Source organism: Echiichthys vipera, assembly GCF_963691815.1.
Source record: "Echiichthys vipera genome assembly, chromosome: 7".
NCBI classification, from domain to species: Eukaryota; Metazoa; Chordata; class Actinopteri; order Perciformes; family Trachinidae; genus Echiichthys; species Echiichthys vipera.
The window spans coordinates 8,532,789-8,553,923 of record NC_139832.1 but is presented as its reverse complement, the minus strand read 5'-3'; the positions used below and the strand labels follow the sequence as shown (position 1 = coordinate 8,553,923).

Genomic DNA, 21,135 nt, shown 5'->3' with positions numbered 1-21,135 from the left:
AAATGTTTTTTCTTCTCCAACATCAAACATTAACTGAAGATTTGAGGGGGAGGCGGAAGTGGATTGATGCATTCTCAAAAGGTTACACGTGTCCGTAGTTATAAAATCAACATATTTGGCAAAATTTGTGAAATCTTCCTTAAATAGATTTATTGAAAACGTTCACAGCTCTCTTATAGTCAAACATAGAAGTATAGAAAGAGCAGTGATCAATGAGACTTTGCTCCAGTGCTGACATTGATTATCATTATTAAATATACAATACTGTGTTTAATTTAATGTTGTCAATACTCGGACATCTCTGTGCACAATATTGTGGACTTTTACAAAGGAAAAAAATAAAGAAAGAGTTGGAAAAAGAAAACAATTCGACCAAGGTTTTAAATTGTCACCACAGATGGTTTCCAGTGCTTTTATTTACAGAAAAGTGACTAGACTTCATGTTACTGTACACTTTGATAATTTCCCTTTTTATAAATACCCATAGGGTAATAGGTCCTCAGTAGCATTGAGTGCATTATAAAACACACAACCTAGGTTAGTGCGTCTTTCACTAACCATACAAAACAGAGAACAAAATACCAGTTGTAACATAGAAAATAAAGTATACACCATGTTACAAAGTTACAGAAAATACATACTATATATACTGTATATACAGTATTTTGTCACAGAAAAACAGCAAAAATGCGTGCGACAGAATACACTCGCACAGTTGTTTTTGAGTCACAGCATTTAATCCCTTTTAATTCATAAAAAACCTATCCAAGACGGCGGAGGATATATCTGTCTTATGATGTACGTTTTGGCTTTGGGCCACTCTATGTAACTGGTGTCCCAAAGGAACGTTAAGGCAGTAACAGTTCATCCACATCCTGCAGCAAACTAAGCTGCTGCGGAGAGCCCACGGCGACAAGATGACGCGTAGTGCTGAGCAACAAGAGGAGGCGGCGGCGTCACTGAGATTGTACTGGTGTCAGTGACAGCTTGCAGCACACTGATCCGTCAGTCACTGGACAAACTGACTGAGGGCTGGTGGGATGATCTGTGTGCTGATGTGTGAGACCGTGGAGGGAAACAGTGGTGTACATTCCTTAAAACAAAGGCACAGCTTGGCAGCAGCATTGCACTCTTTAAATGATTTTGCTGCAAGTTCAATCTATATGATTTGAATTTGTCTCCTCCAGAAATGAGCAAAAACATCAATTGTTGAAGACATTTCATAAAATCTCTGCACAAGTTACACCACAATCATCAGTTCAGTCTTTTCAAATTGTCAGTACGTCGATACATGATTACTAATACATTGCATTGGTACTCTCCACTCTCTGCTCCTTCTTTTTTTGATGTACTTGATTGGAAGTGTTCAGAGACCCTGCGTTCACCGGTTGGAGCTCGTACACGGCCGTCCAGAGCCCAGTTTACAGGCTATTTTGCCCAGCCCGTGGTGGCCTCTCCGTTGATATAGGCAAAGCCGGGAAAATGCTGCGAGTGTTCGTACTCTGAGTTCCTGCGTGGGCCCAGGGGAGAGTACATATCCCCAGAGGTGGCATAGCGGGATGAATGCATAGGTGGGCTGGTGTAACAAGTGTTAGCTGGTGACACATCTGGCCACCGGGGGGCGACGGGTGTAGGGTGCAGCCGAGGGGTGCTGCCCATCAGGCATGGCTCCATTCGAGACATCTGGCCGTTGAGCTGGTACTGTGGAAGGGAAGGAGAGGAGGAAAGAAGTTATGGCGATGCAGCGACGTCAAATACTGAGAAAGGCATAAAAAACCTGCCGAATATTGTCTCGGTCATGTCTTAAGTCAAAATATGTTGGGTTATTATCATATTAGACAAAGAAAAACATCAAATCAGCACATTTTGAAGGCAGAACTGTGAAAGGAACTGTGAAGGATTAAACAGGCATTAGTTTCAGATTCACTTTCTGTGAATTGACGCATCATTAAAAGCAGTTTTACAAAAAAGGGAAAAAAAAAAACAAAACAGCCAGAATTTGAAAATACAACCCCCCACCCTGTCCTGTCCTAAGCCCCTCCTACAATATATCCATGTAATATCTCTGCACTTCATACAATACCCTGCAGAAGTACTAGTCATTCATTTCATCATCGATTTATTGTGATCCTGGATCCTCAGAAGTTCTATGAGAACTAGCTCGCTAGATAAATATGAATTTGAGCTGCAGCCGTGACTGTTTGGCTACAGTTAGCAGAAGTCTAAACACATACGTAACATTTACAACTCTCTCCCTCCCTCTGAAATGAACTGTGATCGTCTGAGTCTCCCATCACAGTCTAGATTGTCCAAAGTCTGAAAACAGCCAAGAGGAGGTGAAGAAGTCTAGTTTTCTCTCAGACCACTTGAATTACAATAGGCTTAAAGGTTATTATGGAATTTTTAAACGGCCCAAAAAACAGCCCAACCTTAATCAAATAAGGTGTTTCATCTTTAATTATTGTGTTTACAGTTAAATATTCTATTCTTTAAATGTTCATTCCCTTAAAGGAATAGGCAGGAAAACATGCATATTGGCATTCTTGTTGAGAGTTCAATGAAATGATCGACACCACTCTCAAATCTGCTACAGCCAGCAGCCGGTTAGCTTAGCTTAGCAAAAAGACTGGCTAGCCTGGCTAGCCTGGCTCTGCAGGGAACATAACCCTCTGTAAAACATTGGTACTCATTAAAGAAACAAGATATTTCATGGTAGATACTGTAGCAGACTTTGTTACCTTCGGACAGCTGCTTCCTCCTGATTCCAGTCTTTATGCTAAGCTAAACTAATCAGCTGCTGGATAAAGCCTTATACATCCAATGAACAGATATGAAAGTTAAGTTTCAATGAGTCTATTTAACTGTTGGTGGAAAAAGTGCAAAAATATCAACCTACTCTTTGGATGAAGGTAAAAATACTGCCTCTGATAACTAGTGAAGAAATACTGAGTCCTTTATTTAACAATTAGGCTAAAAGTAGTAAATCTTTAACACATTAAAAACACTCTAAAGGACAGTGAATAAGCCTATAAAATAACCACCATGTGCAACGTTTGAATTGTTGTAGATTAAGTTACTGCAGAAGATATGACCTCAGTGTGCTCACAGGTAGCTCTCGTCCTGCTGATATAATATTGATGCTGTGGTAACCCCGTAGCGTTGGGTGTGAACTGACCCTGCCGATGGTAATTTCCTGTCAGGGGAAATTGCTTCACAAGTTGTACCCCAGTGATCAAAATAGCAAATTAAGCCACTTAAGAAAATTAGACATAAGCACAGCTGAAAATATGGTCTTCCTGTGTTATTTTTGTTGCCTATGACGACTGTACCCAAACAGCTCCGACTAAATCTGCCTGCTGACGAAAATATTTTGGACAGATGGGGATCCGACAAGGTTTTGTGTTCGTCTCAGCTCCGTCCCCAACCTCTCACACAGACAAAGCACAGGCATTGTGCCCGATTTAAGCTCAGACAGGCTTAAAAAAAAAAAAGTAGGAAGTAGGACCGTTTTCCCTTTTCTCACTATATATAAACACGACAGTCGATTCCATTATGAGGGATCACGACATGGAAAAAGACAGTCAGTGCAGGTCAGAGAGCAGAACAGACGGCTCAGCTGCCTCTTGTTCACAAGCAGAAAAGAGACCATTGAATAACAATATTTTAATAAACGCCCCCTTGCCTTGCTCTGTGGCTACTGGCTCAAACAGATGAAGAGACTATTGAGAGCTGGAAAGAGGAGTAACAGAGCAGGGCCCCTCTTGGCCCCGGCTGAGCCACCTTTCACTGTCTGCTTCCGCTCCTTGGAGAGGGTGATTCGGGGACTTTTAGAAACACTGCGACTGCTGAGGCCCAGCTGATCTCCTCCCACTATAAAGGCAGCCGAGGCTGGAGGGCCCTCGACAGGAAATTACCATCAAAAGAGTAAACTCACACCAGTCGCTACACGAGCTGTAACATCTCTCCTAACAACCTTTTTTTTCTCACATTTAAATCTTCTATGTACTTTGCTGCTGTGCAAAGTGCACCAAGAAGCTTCAAGCATTCCCACACATCTCCTAACGTCTACATATTTATGTACATGTACATTAGTGACACATCTTTCTGTGCACATTTATGCACATATGCTACTTCCTACAGTGTAAATAACCAACATAGCACAGTTGCACACTCCTCCATGTTGTGGATGCACACAGTTCACCCATAAGAGGGGAAATGGTTACCGGTATGATGATAAACGGAGGCACAATTCAACACGATTAGTATTTGAAATATCATTGAAACCGTGTTTGATTACTGCCCTTTGAAAAACTCACAGCCAATACTCTGCAGCATCTACCAAAGTTGGTAACGCAGGTTTGTTTCGCGTGAATGAAAACATGGTGGAAGGCTATGACAGCGCTCTGGAGACGTTTTTAGCCTTCTGAATGAGTGGAAGTCTTTCATATATATTATAGTATTTATAGTATTTATACAAACAAAAAGTGCTGATAATTATATTTGTGTTTTCTCCATATAAAACTATGTTAAATTCTGATAGCCATGATCATTTTGATCAGTATGAAGGTAATGTGAAATGTTCACACCATTTCATCTCTATTCCTCCTTAGTTTCAGTTTAGACACTCACATTATTGCAAACATAATATCCATTTAGTTTTTGTTATTTGACTACACTGAGTCATGGCAGGTCTTGTGTTCTCACTGGTGAAACGTGCTGACATACATTTATTTAAGTGCTCTAGTACAGGTACAGTTTCTAGCTACTTGTACTTTATTTTAGTATTTTTTCTACTCCATTACATTTCAGAGGTAAATATTAAATATTTTACTCTAACACATTCACTTGATAACTACAGTTAATTTGCAGATGATATATGATCTATATAATATATGAAAATATAATAAACTGTTATAGATGAAACCACTCAACAGTATGTCAAGTAGTTAGTCCACCTCGACTAACTGCAACGTTACAACACACCTCATATGTCATGTATCAATGATAATAACACATATAATAACACTCTGAAATGGCTAATTTCACATAATGATTAGCTTTATTTTGAATATTTGGGTCAATTTTACTGATCTTGTGTTTAATTACGTATACTTTAAACTAAGGACTCAAACAATTAAATCACTCAGCCAATTCCTTAATTGATTTAAATCCGTTTTAACTGCTCCAGTATTGAACCCCGGTTCTTTGGTGACTGGGACTGACCTGTGCAGACGACCGGTGGTAGGCGGAGTAGTGGAGAGGGGCTGGGATCGCCGGCTCATGGGCCAGACTGGGATACTGGCTCTGGATGGAGTGAGGATGCTGGTTGGCGTAGCTGCCATAGTTGTAGCTTCCAGTATACCTTTAAAGGAGTAAGCAAGACAAAACCCATTAAAGAGATTCTCCAACAAAATGAGAAATTAATTTTAATACTGCGATCATAATTACCCATGCTCCTCTCTGTAGACGGGCAACCGGTGGGTGGAGGATGGCGGTGGGACTGGAGCGTTGTTCCTCATACAGGACAGCTCCTGTCCGGCCTCTGTAGCGGAGCCGCCGGCTGTTGTCACTGTGTATGTAAGGGACCAGGTATATGACTGAACAGCGCCTGGTAGACACATATACGGACACAAAGAAAATGTGTTGGCTCCAAGAAACTATGTGCGGTGAGAGTTCTGCTTATTTAGGATGTCTATGTGTGACTGCGAGGCCTGTCTCACCTGTGGTGGTGGCGGCGCCGGTGTACTCTGGGGACACGGCCGCTGTGGGGGAGCTGGCCGAGGAAACGCCCTGGGAGTGGACTGACCGGGCGGGAGAGTAGGATCCTGGAGACGGGGAGGTGGGTGTGGTCTCTGTCAGCGTGAACTCCTCCTCTCTCTCTGCTGAAGGTGTCAAGAGAGGACAGACCATGAAACATGCTGTTGTACCTGAATATGTACAAGCTAAACACATTTATGGGGGCATATGTTTACAAAATAAAGTGATAATCCCAGCCTGATATAGAGACAGTGCAGGTTGACCCAAAAATATTCTAGCAGACGTTTCCTTTCATCTTGTTTCTTATAGCAGGTTTCTTGCTGACAACTTACCATTTATACTCATCTTATTGTGCATTCATAAAGGTTTGGATGGAGGCACCAAATGTTTCGTTACAAGCAGAGAGTAACATGTATCAGCACCACTATGATTAAGCTGTAATAGCACAATATTGGTCTAATAAGGGAAAACAACCTCAGCAGAGCATTAACCCACAAAGATCAGCACCTTAAGGTTTCAAGCGGTAAAGTTAATATACTGTTATACTGTGTTTTGTTTTTCTTCGGAGCACAGAAGGAACTCCAAAGAGAAAAAAGGTAATTATTTTAAGAAAAATTATGAAACAAATGAGCTTTTTTTTTTTTATCTTCATTGCTGACTAATTTCTCAATAAATTGATTAACTTCAGTGCAAAAAACAAACCCAAACAAGAGTCATCAGAATGTCCTAAAGCCCAAGCCCATGTCTTCAATGTGTTTGTTTTGTCCGACCAACAGTCGAGAACCAAAGCTATTTAGTTTATTATCACATAAAACAAAGAAAAGAAAGTCCTCAGGATTCCTGAACTGGAACCAAATGTTTGGGATTTTTGGTTGAAAAAGCACTTTAACCATTAAAACAAATAACTGCATCTTTGAAATTATCTTGTGATGGGGTAACACCAGCTGCAAAGCCAAATCGGGCCAGGGGCATAAAGGGGGCGCCCTTGCTCGGACCACACCCCTTTTCGACCTCTACTTACATTTTGATCTCAACCTGTAACACTTTTGTGACTGTATCCTGCAAATATATACAGATATAAAGTGGGGCCCAGGTCACTTCCCTACTTTCTAACCCTCTACCTTTGGCGCCATTGCTTTGACCACACAAGGTTTCAAACTCGACCTTCTTTTTGCTCTCAACTACACACCTGTAACGTTTTGTGACTGTATCTTGCACAGTTGTGAGTCTGTGGTAGTTCCAGGACCACACTTCGTCATGATGACACACACCCACACACACGCACAAGGTGAAAACAATACCAGCGTCACTGTTTCGGCTGGTAACTAGACCTCCAGGTAGCGATCTCACCTGTGCTGCCCTCTCCCTTCATGGCCTTCATGAGGTCGTTGGCTCTCTCCTGGCAGTGCAGGGACTCCAGCAGGTAAAGCACATAATCATCAAACATGAGGTGGATCAGGTGGAAGGACCCTGAGACAGTACAGAAAGAAAGGATGAGTTTTATAAAGGAGAAGAAGTGTCATTTGGACCAAAGACAAAAAGGTGACATGGAAGAAGGCTCTCCATGTTTAGGGATAGGACATAAATGATGGCGATCGTTTCTAAAAGCATCTGAGTGACGACATCACATCCTGCAGACTGACACGAGGGCCGCTGTTATTAGAAAGAAGCGAGTGCGCTCGTTTCCGTGTATCGACACAGTGCCAGAAATATGTCAGCTGACCTCGGGGGTCACACGGAAGATAAGACCGCGGCATGTGAGGGAGTGTCACAATTGTGTCATTGTGCGAGGTCGCTGCTGCCGCTGCCGTGCGCATAATAAACACTTGTGGCTATTCAGGGGAGCGGGGTGTAATACTGACCGGTCATAAAATGGAAAAGACAGGCAAACACATCAGGAGAGGGGAGGGGAGGCTTTTGTTAATTAGCTGTTTGTGCACAGAGACCTGCTTTATCAAAACACTGCAACCAGCTGTGTCTTTGATATTCACAGCCAGGGCCAAAAGGACACAAGTGGAGGAAAGAGAAGACATTTTCTTTTCTTTCATTTTTACAACTCTTCGCTTATTGTAAACCTTGGTGGTGCACAGCAAGCTATTCATTTTTCTGGTTTAGTAGTTGTTCAGTAGAGCAATCTAGAAATGTTTATTTGATTGCACTGAACCCTGTACGTCTAACAGTAAACAGGTTTTCAGTTCAGTAGTGATGTGAACAAAAACGTAATAACTATAAATGTGGTGTTTTTTGTGAACATGTCTGAACCACAGCTCACATTCTACATGTGTATCCCTGGATTAGTGATATTTATTTTGGTATGAATTTATTAATTTTTGGAAAGCGTATACAATTCATGATGCTCTGCACAATTATTCTTTATGTGTAAGGAAACATGGTCCTTTGATATTTAGCATTAATCTAAATTACAAACTTATTACCTCATGAAAAACGACTAAATTCTGTGCTGAGTGACGCAGGATTTAACTAAAAGTAAAAAAATCTCTGTGTGCACAGTTACGTTAAGGTAGATAACCTTCAGTTATGGAAGCTATGGTAACAAGCAGACTTCTGGATGGATAATTATTTGTTGCTGACATAATAAACTCTAATAACCACTATCCAAGTTGTGTATTTTCGGCTGTCTGTTGCATTAAGGAATGATGACAAAGCATTAACAACTCACCGAAGCTTGGCGCACTGTGGAGTGTCATATCCCGGATGACTCTGGTACCAAAACACGACCACATCAGCAGGAACTGTTGGGCCACCTTCTTCAGGCACCCGGGCCTCTTCCCTGCCACCTAGAGAGAACATTTCCATGAGAAAGGAGGGGGAAGGGTTGGGATGCCGGGGTAGAATTAACCCCTGGGTCCGCATTGGGGCTTAACCCTCAGGAACGAAAAACATGTCAACAAGTCAACTATTTAATTTGCCCCCAGGGACACGCCTTCCTATTGAACTATTGTCTGGGCAGTCCAAGAAGTTGCCAGGGCGACCAAATTTTACAAGCCCATATCTGGCACATAATGGACGCAAATGGGAAGCTTGAAGACATCATTAACTGGGAGGATTGCAATGTAAGTGCCTCTGTGTAAGAAAGACACGCAGAGACGAGTGACTTTGAGCCGCAGGTGTCTTTTAAAGAGCAAAATAATCAGACTTCTGCTGCGCAAACACTCCAAACATTTAGTTAAAATCACTTCTCAGCATCAAATGTGAAAAGGATATCAACTTTTTTAATGAAGAATGAAGAAAAGACAGAAAGTTTATGCAAAAATGCTAAGTCATTCTTCCCAAAATGAGTAAAAAAAGTATTTGCTGTCTGACCTTGACAACACAGCGGTCCACCATCGTGTCGAGCCACTCGATGTACGCCTCGATTGGAGACTGCTCTTCCAACAGACGGTCAAACTCCTGATACACTGTGACAGGAGGCAGGACGTCAGGTTACACAGTATTTTACATCACTTGAAAACTGTATGGAAACTGTATGTAACCAGCAACCATGCTGGAGACAATGTGGACCCATGGATGTAGCCATATGCATATTTTCTGGTCAAAAGATAATAGGATATTGGGATGAAATATAGAGTTTAAGAAAAATAATAGGATATGAGATACCTAAATCTTGTAAGATCATTTATTTGCGACATTTGACATAAGATGTAATACAAAAAGAGGAGGAGTATCTTGTCAAAGTTCTGCTATCTGCGAGTAAAAACGTGATACCAAGGTTAAGGTATAAAGCAGAACCTCCGACTGTGGAGCAGTGGGCAAGCACTGCGAGACAAATATGCGTAATGGTAATAATTACACATAAACTTTGGTTACAAGAGACAGAATTTAAGGAAAAATGGGGAAAAATTGACATTATAGAACACAGCAAGACGACAACACCCTCACCACTAAGGTCACTCATATGAGAATGATTGCTTTGTGGGGGGTATAAAACCTGACACTGTAATTGTTGTAAGAAAATTTAAAAAGAAAAGAAAAAGTAAAAAAAAAAAAGATGTTGGATGCAAATGGCGTCTTCCTGCAACAACTCTTCGGCGTATCTGTGACCTCTGATCCCGTCAGGACTGATTCAGAGCAGTATGGCCGGGGGTGAATTGGAGGTGCTCCGCAGGGTGTTTGAGAGGAGAGTGAACTTGTTTAACCTTTTGATCTCCATCATTAATGCTTTGACTCCGTTGGTCGTGGGAATGATTGTCTCTGTGTTTGTCGTTTGCGTGGCAGTGAAGTGTAATTCTCTGTCTGTCTAGCTGGGTGTTAAGGCGTGGACTTACAGTGGATAATAAGCTGCCTGTGCTCCTCTTGTGAGTCCTCCATGGTGTAAAGTGTCTGCTTGGTGATGCTGTTCAAGTCCACATTCCTCCAGTCCTCCAGCATTTGAAAGGTAATGTCGGCACTGTTTATCACAGTCCGCGACGCCTGGGGACAGATAAATCGTCAATATTACTTACCTGAGCATGCCCACATCTCTTATCAGCTGTGTTTGCTCATATGGATTTTTATTAAAAAACATTCAGATCACGATAGGCACCTGACATAGATGGTTTAATGATGTTTGTCGCTTTAGGATCTGAGAAAATCTCCGGGATACTGGGAACACAAGAAGAAGAAGAAGATATATTGTTAGTCATGTGAATGTTTGAGCAGTTAAACTTCTGTTATGATGAGATGTGGATTTTATACTTACATTCAAATTTGATATTTCTCAGGTTTTCGGGGAGGTCGTGAAGTGCTATTTTTAGCCACTCATCAAGCTGTTTGGCAAATTTTCGAATAACCTGAGTCAGACTGTGCAGATGAGAGAAAACACAATTCATGATTTACCCTTAGCCGATTTCTTAAGCTATAAAATATCACGACATAGTTAAAAGGTTCTCAAATGACTTCTTTTGTCCGACTAAAACATGGATGTGCAACTGAGCAAAACCTCAATCTGCTGAGGAAGAATGAGATGTGGTGAAAAAGCCACAGAAAAAGCCAGAAAGTGGACCTTGAGTCAAAAATGGACTTTCAGTTTATTTTCATATGTGACAGAGAAAAACAGCAAATGCTCCATTTGGGAAACTGGAAACACCATAAATGATGTTTTTACCAGCTTCCCAAACGGAGCATTTGCTGCTTTGTGACTTACTGAGGAATTGACTCATTTCAGATAAAAATGTCTTAATAATCTTTCATTGTGCTTAAAAATCCAAATCAAAGCAACCCCTTAAACTTTGTTTTTTTAAGTGAACCTCACCGATGTTTAAGCAGATCATTAGGCAAGACGTGTTATGTAACTGCAAGAACATTTTTTGCATAATAACACACTGAAATGATGCTGCTTAACAGTATAATATAGCAAGAAGTATAGTATTGTATTTAAGAAAGGTCCATGAGCCTTTAAAGTAAATGGTATTATTAATATAATACCATTTACACTTGCATGGTATCCTAATGTTATGTAAACAGCCAATGACTTTACTGTTAAAACAGCAGCTTGAATTCACACAACAGGTAAAAATAAGGACACAGGAACATGTTTTTAAGAGTGAAGGTGACAACAGGCGCTCACCTGTCAGGCAGTGCTTGCAGGACGGTTGGCATCAGCACCCCGGAGATGGCCTTGTAGAGGATGGAGTCACAAACACCGACTATGTTCACCACGGTGGGGGAGCCAAGGACAGGGAGCATGTGGGGCGGCATGCCCTGCCAGAAGTGCAGCAAGAAGCTTTGGACCTGAACGTACCACACACACACACACACACACACACACCATGATATTCAATACTACAGGAAAAAAACACTTGTAACATTTATAAAAGATACAGGAATTAGTTACATGCAAGAAACTTGCCTCGTCAAAGTTGGCTCGAATAACAGTGTCCAGTATCCTCTGACAGTGCGTCCTGTACATCATGATGAAGGTTGACACCTGCGGGATAAAAACAGAGTATTAATGTGCATACATACCAGTTTTTTTTCTTTTTCTTTTGGTGAAAATAAAATAAAAGTGGTGGAAAAACAAGAGAATAAATCTTGTACAAAAGCATGTGAGCCAATAAATACATGTTACAGGCCTAGGCCGGAGCGGAGTAATATAAAACGAGCTTTAGAGATCAGCAAAACACAAACCATTTAAAATCATGGCCCCTCTTTAAAAGCCGGACAGCTAGTGCCTGTCTTTTGTCCATTGCTAGATCTTATTATCTCCCCCAAAAGATTAAGAGTTAGTGAGGAGCCAGCATATAAATCCTCAAGGTCCTTCTCTAAATGCAAACCCAGTGAAGGTCCCGGGGCAGATAAAAGGCTGGAGCCAGAGGGGGCGCAGAGTTGGTGAGATGGCAGGGAGAGGTGGGAGGCGGGGATTGCTGTAAGGATGGACTTTTAAAACTCCTGTTTACCCTCTCTTCTGGCAGGCTGGCAGGCAAATTTAGGTCTTTGACATTTGGAAACTCTGGCAGGAGTGTCCCCAGTTTGGAGCGCGGTGAATACGCCACTGTCTGCTTCGTGACCTCTTTCTTCCCCGTCTCGTTCACCCACGCCGCTCCCTTTTTGGAGTACATCACATCATAATACTGAGAGGTCTCCTTCACCGCTATGCCGTAGTAGTGGTATCTGGAGAGAACAGAGGGCGAACGGGTGAATGGCAATTTTTAAGTACAAAGACTTACTGTAACATTGAAAACTGGAAGTAAAAAACTTGGATTAAAAGAAGAATTCAAACACATTTTTATAAAGAAGCATATACGTCTTTCTAACAAATACATTTTTATAAATCCATTTTTAAAAAAAGAGTTAAATCTGTGTATGTTTACATAAAGCAGCAGAACAAAAAGATCTTATTGAAACATGTTTGTAGTCTACAATTTCATATCTTAACACTATGTAAGTGATGAACGCTTTGTATCAGGGAGGTGTAGATTTCCTATAAAATAAGTGTAAAGAAATCGATTCTTTTGATGAAAAAATGTCTCATTAACTCAGGACTGCAATGGAATTAAGTGATTTGAATTCTTAATGCTGTTATCATGTCATGTCATGCTTCAATTTTAGGCTTTACAGCTTGTTTGTGTTATTATATATATATATATATATATATATATATATATATATATATATATATGCACTTTGTAGTTTGTAGTTATAGTTCTGTACGCTCATGCTCCATGTTTGATAGAATTTGTCTTTTGTTTGGGGTTTTTTGGGCGGAGAAGGTTTGTGAATATGTGTGAATATAGTTTATGACAGAATAAAACCAAACCAACTCACTTAGACTGCCCTCTTGTCCCCAGTCTTCTGGTAGTTAACGCTGGAAACTGTTGCCTTATGATCTGTTCAGCGCAGGAGAGAAAAAGTTCAAGTCAGTGTGGCGTAACTAAAGAGAGAGAGAGGTTGAGCTTTCAATTCATCTCAGCCTTTCACATGAAAGTAAAGAGAAAAAGAAAAGGAGGTGGTGTCACAAGGAACCAAATACAATCTTTATAAATGATCGGCTCGTGTGTATTTTTCAGAAAGGAAAGTGGGAAAAGCTTAATAAAGTTTGTCAGGACAACATGAAAGTGTCATAGCTGTATCCACAGGGAGAAAAGAAAAAGCTTTGAGAGCCATCCATTTATGACATCCAGGGGTATTACTTTTTTTTGTTGTCCTATATCAACAGTCTCCCCTCATCTATCCACCCAACCCGCCCTCTCTCCTTCTCACTCTTTCTCTTCCCCGCTCCCTCCTTCTTCCTTTCCTCTCTTTTTGTCCAAAAGAGATTGGCTCCTCGGTTCCAGCTCCCGGTGCAGAAACTTTAGCAAACAGTGTAGCTCTCCATTGTGTGGGATGAAAAAAGAGGCCAAGCTGTGAAGTTTCTGTCAGGCCCCGCTTGATAAATGAGCAGACAGGGAGGCAGTCCGGGCCCTCTCTCGTTTTTTTGTCCTGAATCAATGAAGCCTTCCTAAAGGACACCCCACACTGCTCCAGCCACTGATCTAACATTCCGCAACATCTCACCCTTCCAAATTTCCTTTAATTACACATTAATCCAGGCCCCTTTTCTTTTTCAATATCTTCCGACAGGAGCTGCGGAGGGGTGGAGGGGGAGGTGGGACCGGGTTGGGGGTTGGGGCCGGAGTCCAGGGTACAGGCGATGGCTGGGGGTAGGAAGGCCGAGGAACTTCTTGGGGTTGTGGGAACAGACGAAAGCACATCTCCTTTGGCTCTAGATTATGTGTTCAGTGAACAACCGCAGAGCTTTGCTCGCTTCACACTGAGCTGCAGTTGATATTGCTTCGACAGCCGCCAGAGCTGCAGCACAAAACCAACCCAGGCATGAAATGGTCAAACTAATGCTCACGGCCGATTTAGTGCATTAGATTATTTGCTTTCATACGACGTCCAAATGCTCTTCTTCCGTTGAGTCCTTTTGCTCTGAATACTACCGTGCATGCATAAACGTATGTTAAAGCCCTACAAACACTACAGATGTTATTTAAATACATGTGTTTTCAAGACATTTAAAATGATTTAGACTTAAAGTGGATGCGGGCAGGAGTGGTGAGTTTCCAGACTGTTTAACATTCGTCTCCACTGATGTTTGAATCTTACCTTTCCGAAGCTGGCCGCGTTCACTGGCTGTGTGTCGTGCTTTTCACTGAAGTCTAGATAATGCATGTAGAGGGCACTTCGGGGGATACACACACCTTCGGCTATCTCGTAGTTCTCTTCTAGCCTGTGGATGAGGACGGGAATAATCAGTGCACAACAAAGTCTGACATGGAAGTTATGATTGGGGCATTTCGGGTAAAATGGTGAAAATTGGCATTAGTTTATTGTGTAAAGGTTCAGGAAGACAGATGACATTCATGTCAGCAAAATTAATAAACGCCTCGAAATAAGACAATTTGATTGTTTTGAATTACTTGATGTTAATGTTTCAATCAATCAGCAGCAGTATCACACAACTTTACACATATCATATGTACCAGACAGGAAGAATGACAATAGAGATACCACTGATCCAGTAAAACAACAACAAGAACGGCTCCTGGGGGGATACGTAACTGTGTAATAGACCAAAAGTCCAGAAGATAATTTTCCTGATAAGCGATCTCGTCTCATTTACAGCCATTTTGGACTCTGATGAATTCTCGGCAGCGCAAAATGTTTTTAAAAAAATGCAACACATACACTTTTGTCTGGTTGTATTTCATTATACCTTCACAGTGATCATATGTGTTTAGTCCCATTTATGTGTTATTTACAACTTTAAAGTCCCAGTTAATGGTTTCTGATGCAGATTAAAAGCCACGTCGCTGTATGATTGAGTTACATTGAAATACTCACACTGGTGAACTGTTCAAATATCCACAAGGCAACATATATGATATAAACGTTGAATCAGATTACTTCCTGTAATGTGAACGGGTTGCTGGTTGTGAAGAAAACACATCTTTCTGTGGTTGTCAGTGTCTCTAAATTGCATTTCGCCGTGTCTGCTGGGCAACTGTTGCTAACACATTTGTCGTAATCAGCTGTCTGAACGGATTATGTTTGCATCAGTGATGTGTGTTCATCTCTTATCTGTCCAACAGGTCCCTCTCTGTTATGCTTAGAAATGCCTCCTCCTCTCATGCTTCTCTCTTTTGTGGGGTCCCCCAGGGGTCTATTCTGGGTCCCCTTTTATTTACCATGTGCATGCTATCCCTGGGGGAAGTCACGCATAGAATTAATATTGATTTTCACTGCCAAGTGGATGATAAACAGCGTACAGTATGTCCCGATAAAGCTTGGTACCACTGATGTGTCTGTTTTTGAAGTTTTTAATTATTTTATCATGCTTTATTTTTCATGTTTTGGATTTAATGACTGATTTGACTATCCATTAGTACGTCAGTGCTTTGATGCTTTAAGTTTGTTTAAGATTTGTTTTTTTGGCAACAATTCTTCTGTGGACACTTTAAAGTTTCTTGGAGATACAGATCATCGCACATTTATTTAATCACATTGTCAGTATACAACGTATACGTAACAACAAAAGGTCGTAGATAGGGACGGACCCAAAGCTGGGTCTTGAGCTGCACCAGCATCATTAGCAGTGATTTATGTGGCATTTTCGTAGTAATTTTGAGATATAATTTCACCTGTTAGAGTTTTTTGATCATTTATGGCATTAAAAGCTTTTTTTATCCGATCAATAAAGATAGCTTTTAACACAAATCATTGTACTAGAACAAGCAGATAATGCAAAATACTGTGTACTGTTTGTAGTGCCATACGGCCATATCTGACACCTAATGTCACGCAGTGTCCACCCTGTAACGTCCTTTAAGATTCAACAGAGGAATTCAACAGGTGCTGTTTGGATCGTGTCACTTTTCTGAAAACTGATGTTTAAATGACTAAACGATTGATTACAAAGAGGTAAATTCTGAAATCTGGACCTTTACAGAGTTAAACTACATACTGAAGCCTGCCATCACCTCACCTGCATCATTACTTACAATTTTATTTATAAAACAAGTTGTTTCTTCATTTTTTAGCTATATGTTGTACCCACTGCTTCACTTATAATCTATCTATCCATCTGGCTGCTCTAAAATGTATTCTCTGTGATCTGACTTACATCAAAAAACTGTGAACTGTCATTGTTAATTTCTTCAGTCTTTATTTAGAAATTGCAAACTGCATATAAAGCACTGGTTAATTCACTAATGGTTATTCTGCATTGTTCTGGTTTAAAAATTCTATAAACCGCATTTTAGTTACTTTTTTCAAACAGTCCTGTGACCAAATGTATTCTTTCTTTCTTATCATTATGGTCACAAACATAGAGGTATTGTTAACTTTTACAGCATCATTTAATCGTAATTTGATGTAAATTTAAATTTAATTTAAACCATATTCATATTGCAGAGGCCAATAACAGTATAATTTATGTCTATAAGACGTTAAAATGGTACATTGACCCAACTCATGTTCCTCACACTGTGTTCAGCCCTCCCACAGTGCAGCTTAAATCAGTATAAATATTCATTTACGCCGATGAGCTTTTCTGAATGCTATTAAGTAACAGGCAGGCACATATAAAACTAAAGGCATGTGTGGGGTCCGTATTTCATAAAGGCAGAGGATATGAAAGATCTGTCGAAGTCTGTGTGTGTGTTAGACGTCTCTATTGTTCAACAGCAAATAAAAAAACACAACTGAGATTTTTCTAAATTATCATTTCTGTTTTTACTTAAAATGCAAAGTGTGTTTAACACGTACAAACAAAGAGAATGAAACAAACATTAAAAAGAAAGACGTCACTAACACCTGTGTTTGTGGCTCAGTGGCATATAATGTAAATCTCATCTTTGCAGACATGAAAAGGCCTGAAACCAGTGTGTAAAGGAGCGTGTTTCTTCTGTGTGTGTGACATGCAAAAATATTTAAATTAACCATGCAATTTTTATATCAAACGTGACTAAAATGATAAAGACATGTTCCACATGGCGAGTGGAAGCTTAAGGTTAAATAATAAATCATTAAAACCCTTTTTGGAGTAGACTGTCAGCATCTTTTTATCCATGAATTCACAATATTTTCATTTGATTACTGCCGTTTAACATCATTCTTTGTTTGTTTTTTCAACATTTCTCACACTTATTTTTTACATATGACTAAAAGAAAGAATACACACATTTTTTAATAACTTACCATTCCAGAGTAGCCGGTGTCGAATGTGGTTTAGAGGCTCTGTTGTTTTCTTTTTCTTCATCTGTAACACATTTTGTATTTAAGGGCAAAATTAAGTGATTTGTGTAAAATGAGACGTCACAAACATGGCACCAGTAAAAATGTCTATAGTCAATAATGTGCAAAACAACGTTAACTACCACGTGATGAAATGACATGAACTATAATGGTTATATAAGAGGATTTCCTCAGTATGGGTAAGTAGTTTTCATGTGACAGAGCTCGTCCTGCTTACGTTCATCGTTGGACATGTTCCCCAGAGACGTGTGACTGGAGTATCGCTTGCTCTCACTCTCGTTAAGGCATCTTTCAATCCAACTCTCTACAGAAAAAGACACGATGGACCAAAGATATGACGCCTCGTAGTGCAACTCAGAAAAACATTTTAGACAGAAGTGATCATGACATTATGAATCTTTGTTTTAAAAACAGTGAAACCTTTAACTGTCATTTGGCTAAAACATCAGTCTCTTTGTTTGCATTTTCACTGAAGCAGAAACTGTTGATTTAAAAACTCACTTTCCGCAGTGATCTCATTTTGTCCCGCAGTAGAAAAGAGCCAAAGCTGTATTTACATAAACAGTGCAAATCACCGCCTATACAGGACACTTTAAATGTCACTAATGTGACAGGGCGAGCTGACAACAATCGATTGTATGGGCGGCAGTGCAGCCATGGCTCTATTTGAGATGTTTTCACCAGGACGGCAGGAATCCAGCATTGTTCCCAGGAGACTACGAGCGTACACACTCGCTTAAAAGAGCCTGTGCACATTACTGAAGCAGTCTGGTGGAATAGAGGCCATTGTCCTGTTTTAATTTCTACTTAGAAATAGCTCCACTGGTGTGCTTTCTGTGACCGAGCAGCAGCAAAAAACAAGGCTTTCATGTAGGAAACAGCCTGATACGTAGAGAGTGGAATTGCATTTGAAAGTCTTGTATTTCAAGAAAGGTATTTGTATTTAATAAATGCAATTAAGGACTTTGCACTGTTATTTTTTTGACTGCAACATTTTTATTTTATAATTCTGAAAAAAAGCATTTACCAGCCCCTAATCCTTAGCTGTCCTAAACAGAGCAATGAAATAAAAAGTATATTTTTTCATTAAATCTGGTGAATAAACACTTTATGTTACCTAAAAGGGGAATGAGCAGTCAAAACTACCTCAGAGGTTTACACAGCGCATACAGTACGAAGGTAAAACTACCTAACCAGTTACTTTTAACCAAATAAAAACCCTCCACATAATGTTTCTTTAAATCTCTTTTTTTAATCCTGCATGTTAACTGACAACAAACACTGCAGCAGCTGTTGCTTGCACAGGCTGTTGGCAGGACGACCTGTTGCTGCAGCACAGGGTCGGGGGATTCATCAGGAGGTCACAGAAATTTAAAAAAGTTTTCAAAGTTTAAAATCTACACCGTCGATGTTTGGCACGTGCTGATAGAAAAGATCAGACGGCAGAGTCTCGTCATCGCTGCACAGAAACTGAAAACGCACCCTCCAAGTGTTTTCTTTCTATTATATTAGCATTAGAGGTTTTTCTCTTTAATGACTTTAACTGCTGCGTTTATGATTACGATCACCTTTAACATTACTAATTAAAAGTGCTCCACAGGCCAATTATAATGCCTGTTACACCATTTAAAAAAACTGCCCGTGCATTTGCATTTCAACTCTGATTAAAACGATCAGACTAAACTTCCAGCGTCACTGACGGCCTTCTGACACGCCTCGTCATTTACTGACAGTATTTGCTTCTGTCTACCTTAAAAGAAAGAAGAAGAAGAAGAAGAAAAACCCTGGAAATGAGAAAGTGAATCCACTGAAGTGAAGCTAATGCTCCACAGAGGCTCAGATCTCAGGCTTCATTTGCCACGGGGACAGATAAGTTGGGGATCTAAATAATTGGATTAAAATCGATCAACAAGTGAAACGGATGTTCACTCATTTATTAACACACATTCAGGGCTAAACTTCTCTCTGCACCGCACACATGTAGCACACTACAAATGGGATTTTCTTTCGCGTAAACAATTAAAAAGTGCTTTAAGATTTAATTCTATTTCTTAATTTTACTAATTTAAACAAATTGAGCCACGGATAATAATCTGTTGCATAACTTGTTTATTGCAATCTTTTACTCGGATTGGACATTCATCATTAATGTTTCTAAATAGACGCTTAACGGATAAAATACAAAATACAATTCTCAGTAAATTATACATTTGAAGTTTAATAAACGTTTTAGTTTTAAAATCTATTAATACCCTGAAAAATAAGCAGCAATGAGCAAATGCACAATACTTTAAAGTCTACCAGGATGTGAGCTTTCTAAATTGAACATTGCTTTAAGTCACTTGACTGAGCGATTTAAGGGCTATTTCCCGGCTTTCTGTGTATTCCTATTAGCCGACAGGTGTAACACTTATAACACAATAGCACTTCTCCTAAATGTGCGTGACCAAAAACACTCATTCACAAAGAACTTCAGAAATATGTGACAAAACGGTCAAAAAACCCAATAGCCGAGCATCCAGACACTTCATCGGAGAAAAGTTTTAGACTTCCAGAAGAGCAGCAGCAGAAGCTCACGCAATGTTTCTGAACAGAAGCTGTTTTTTTCTTTCTCAACACATCCCGTCAAAAGCAAAGCGAGCAGAAGATTAACAGGACTGACCTGTGGAATCCATATCAGGCTCCTCCAGCAGCCCGCAATGCATCCTCTTCCCATCAACGACACTGGCTCCTCCAAGAAAATGGCTTAGTGCACGTTTCCCCCTCCTCAGCGGCTCTCCCCTTGTCTCGCTCTGTGTTTTCCGTGACCACTGCCCGTCACAGGAGATGTTGAGGATCTGAGGTTCGCCCAGAGAGGGGTGGTGTTGGCGGAGGAGAAGGGGGGAGGTGGGAATAAGGGAGGAAAGAGGGGGGGGGTAGAGACTCCAGAAATCCAGCGGGGGGAAAGCCAGACCCGTCAAAATGTTTGCTGATGTTTCATGGGAAAGGGGCTGATTTTATAGGAGCCCTGATGGGGACATGTCATTGATAGGCTTGGAAGGCTGATGAATGGCCCCAAGTCAGATGGGGATGTGGCAAGGCTCACTGGAAGTCTTTTGTGGGGCTGTTTTGAATAAGAAAAGCTCCCTCCCAACGAAAAAAAAAAAAAAAAAAGAGGCTTAGATCTACGCAGTCCTAACACTGTGGCCTCCCCGTCTTCCATTATGGCATTTAATACGTTTTTATACACCACAGAGCTCCATATAAACATACATGCCTACACAACCGCCGCTCCTGCCTTTCCTTCTCATTTCAACTCCCATTTCACACCCCACGGACACTTGTTGCCACATTTGGCCTATTTCTCACCTCATCCCACCATTAAACCACCTTTATGAAAACTTTTTGCACAGATTCGACAAACCGTGCGCTCAAAACACACATTTAAACACGCCAAATGTCGCACCAGCGTGGATTGTATGTGGAGTTTTTTACCCACTCTTTCGCTGTGGCAACCTTATTTTTGGTGTGCCTCTGAGAAGAGGGAACGGTCACAAAGGGGGGGAAGTAAAAGTGCAAAGCCCGAGGCTGGGAGGGCTCTGATGGAGTGCCTGAGAGCTGGAGAAGCGAAAGCTGTGATTAGAATATGAATGGAACCACAGG

The 21,135-nt window shown here is 40.6% G+C and overlaps 1 protein-coding gene across 1 annotated transcript; it reads right to left on the bottom strand.

Moving 5' to 3' along the window:
* Positions 1-289: 289 nt before the first annotated feature.
* Positions 290-20,289, bottom strand: rfx4 (regulatory factor X, 4). Its single transcript, XM_083917356.1, has 18 exons — positions 20,156-20,289; positions 17,711-17,797; positions 17,437-17,497; positions 14,344-14,467; positions 13,021-13,082; positions 12,153-12,366; positions 11,606-11,683; positions 11,324-11,487; positions 10,457-10,557; positions 10,301-10,359; positions 10,044-10,188; positions 9,082-9,176; positions 8,438-8,555; positions 7,108-7,227; positions 5,721-5,882; positions 5,449-5,569; positions 5,224-5,362; positions 290-1,701 (listed from the first exon to the last, which is right to left on the bottom strand). Exons 1-18 carry the CDS (start codon positions 20,196-20,198, stop codon positions 1,429-1,431), a joined length of 2,166 nt encoding a protein of 721 aa, XP_083773482.1. The 5' UTR covers positions 20,199-20,289; the 3' UTR covers positions 290-1,428.
* Between the last annotated feature and the right edge of the window lie 846 nt (positions 20,290-21,135).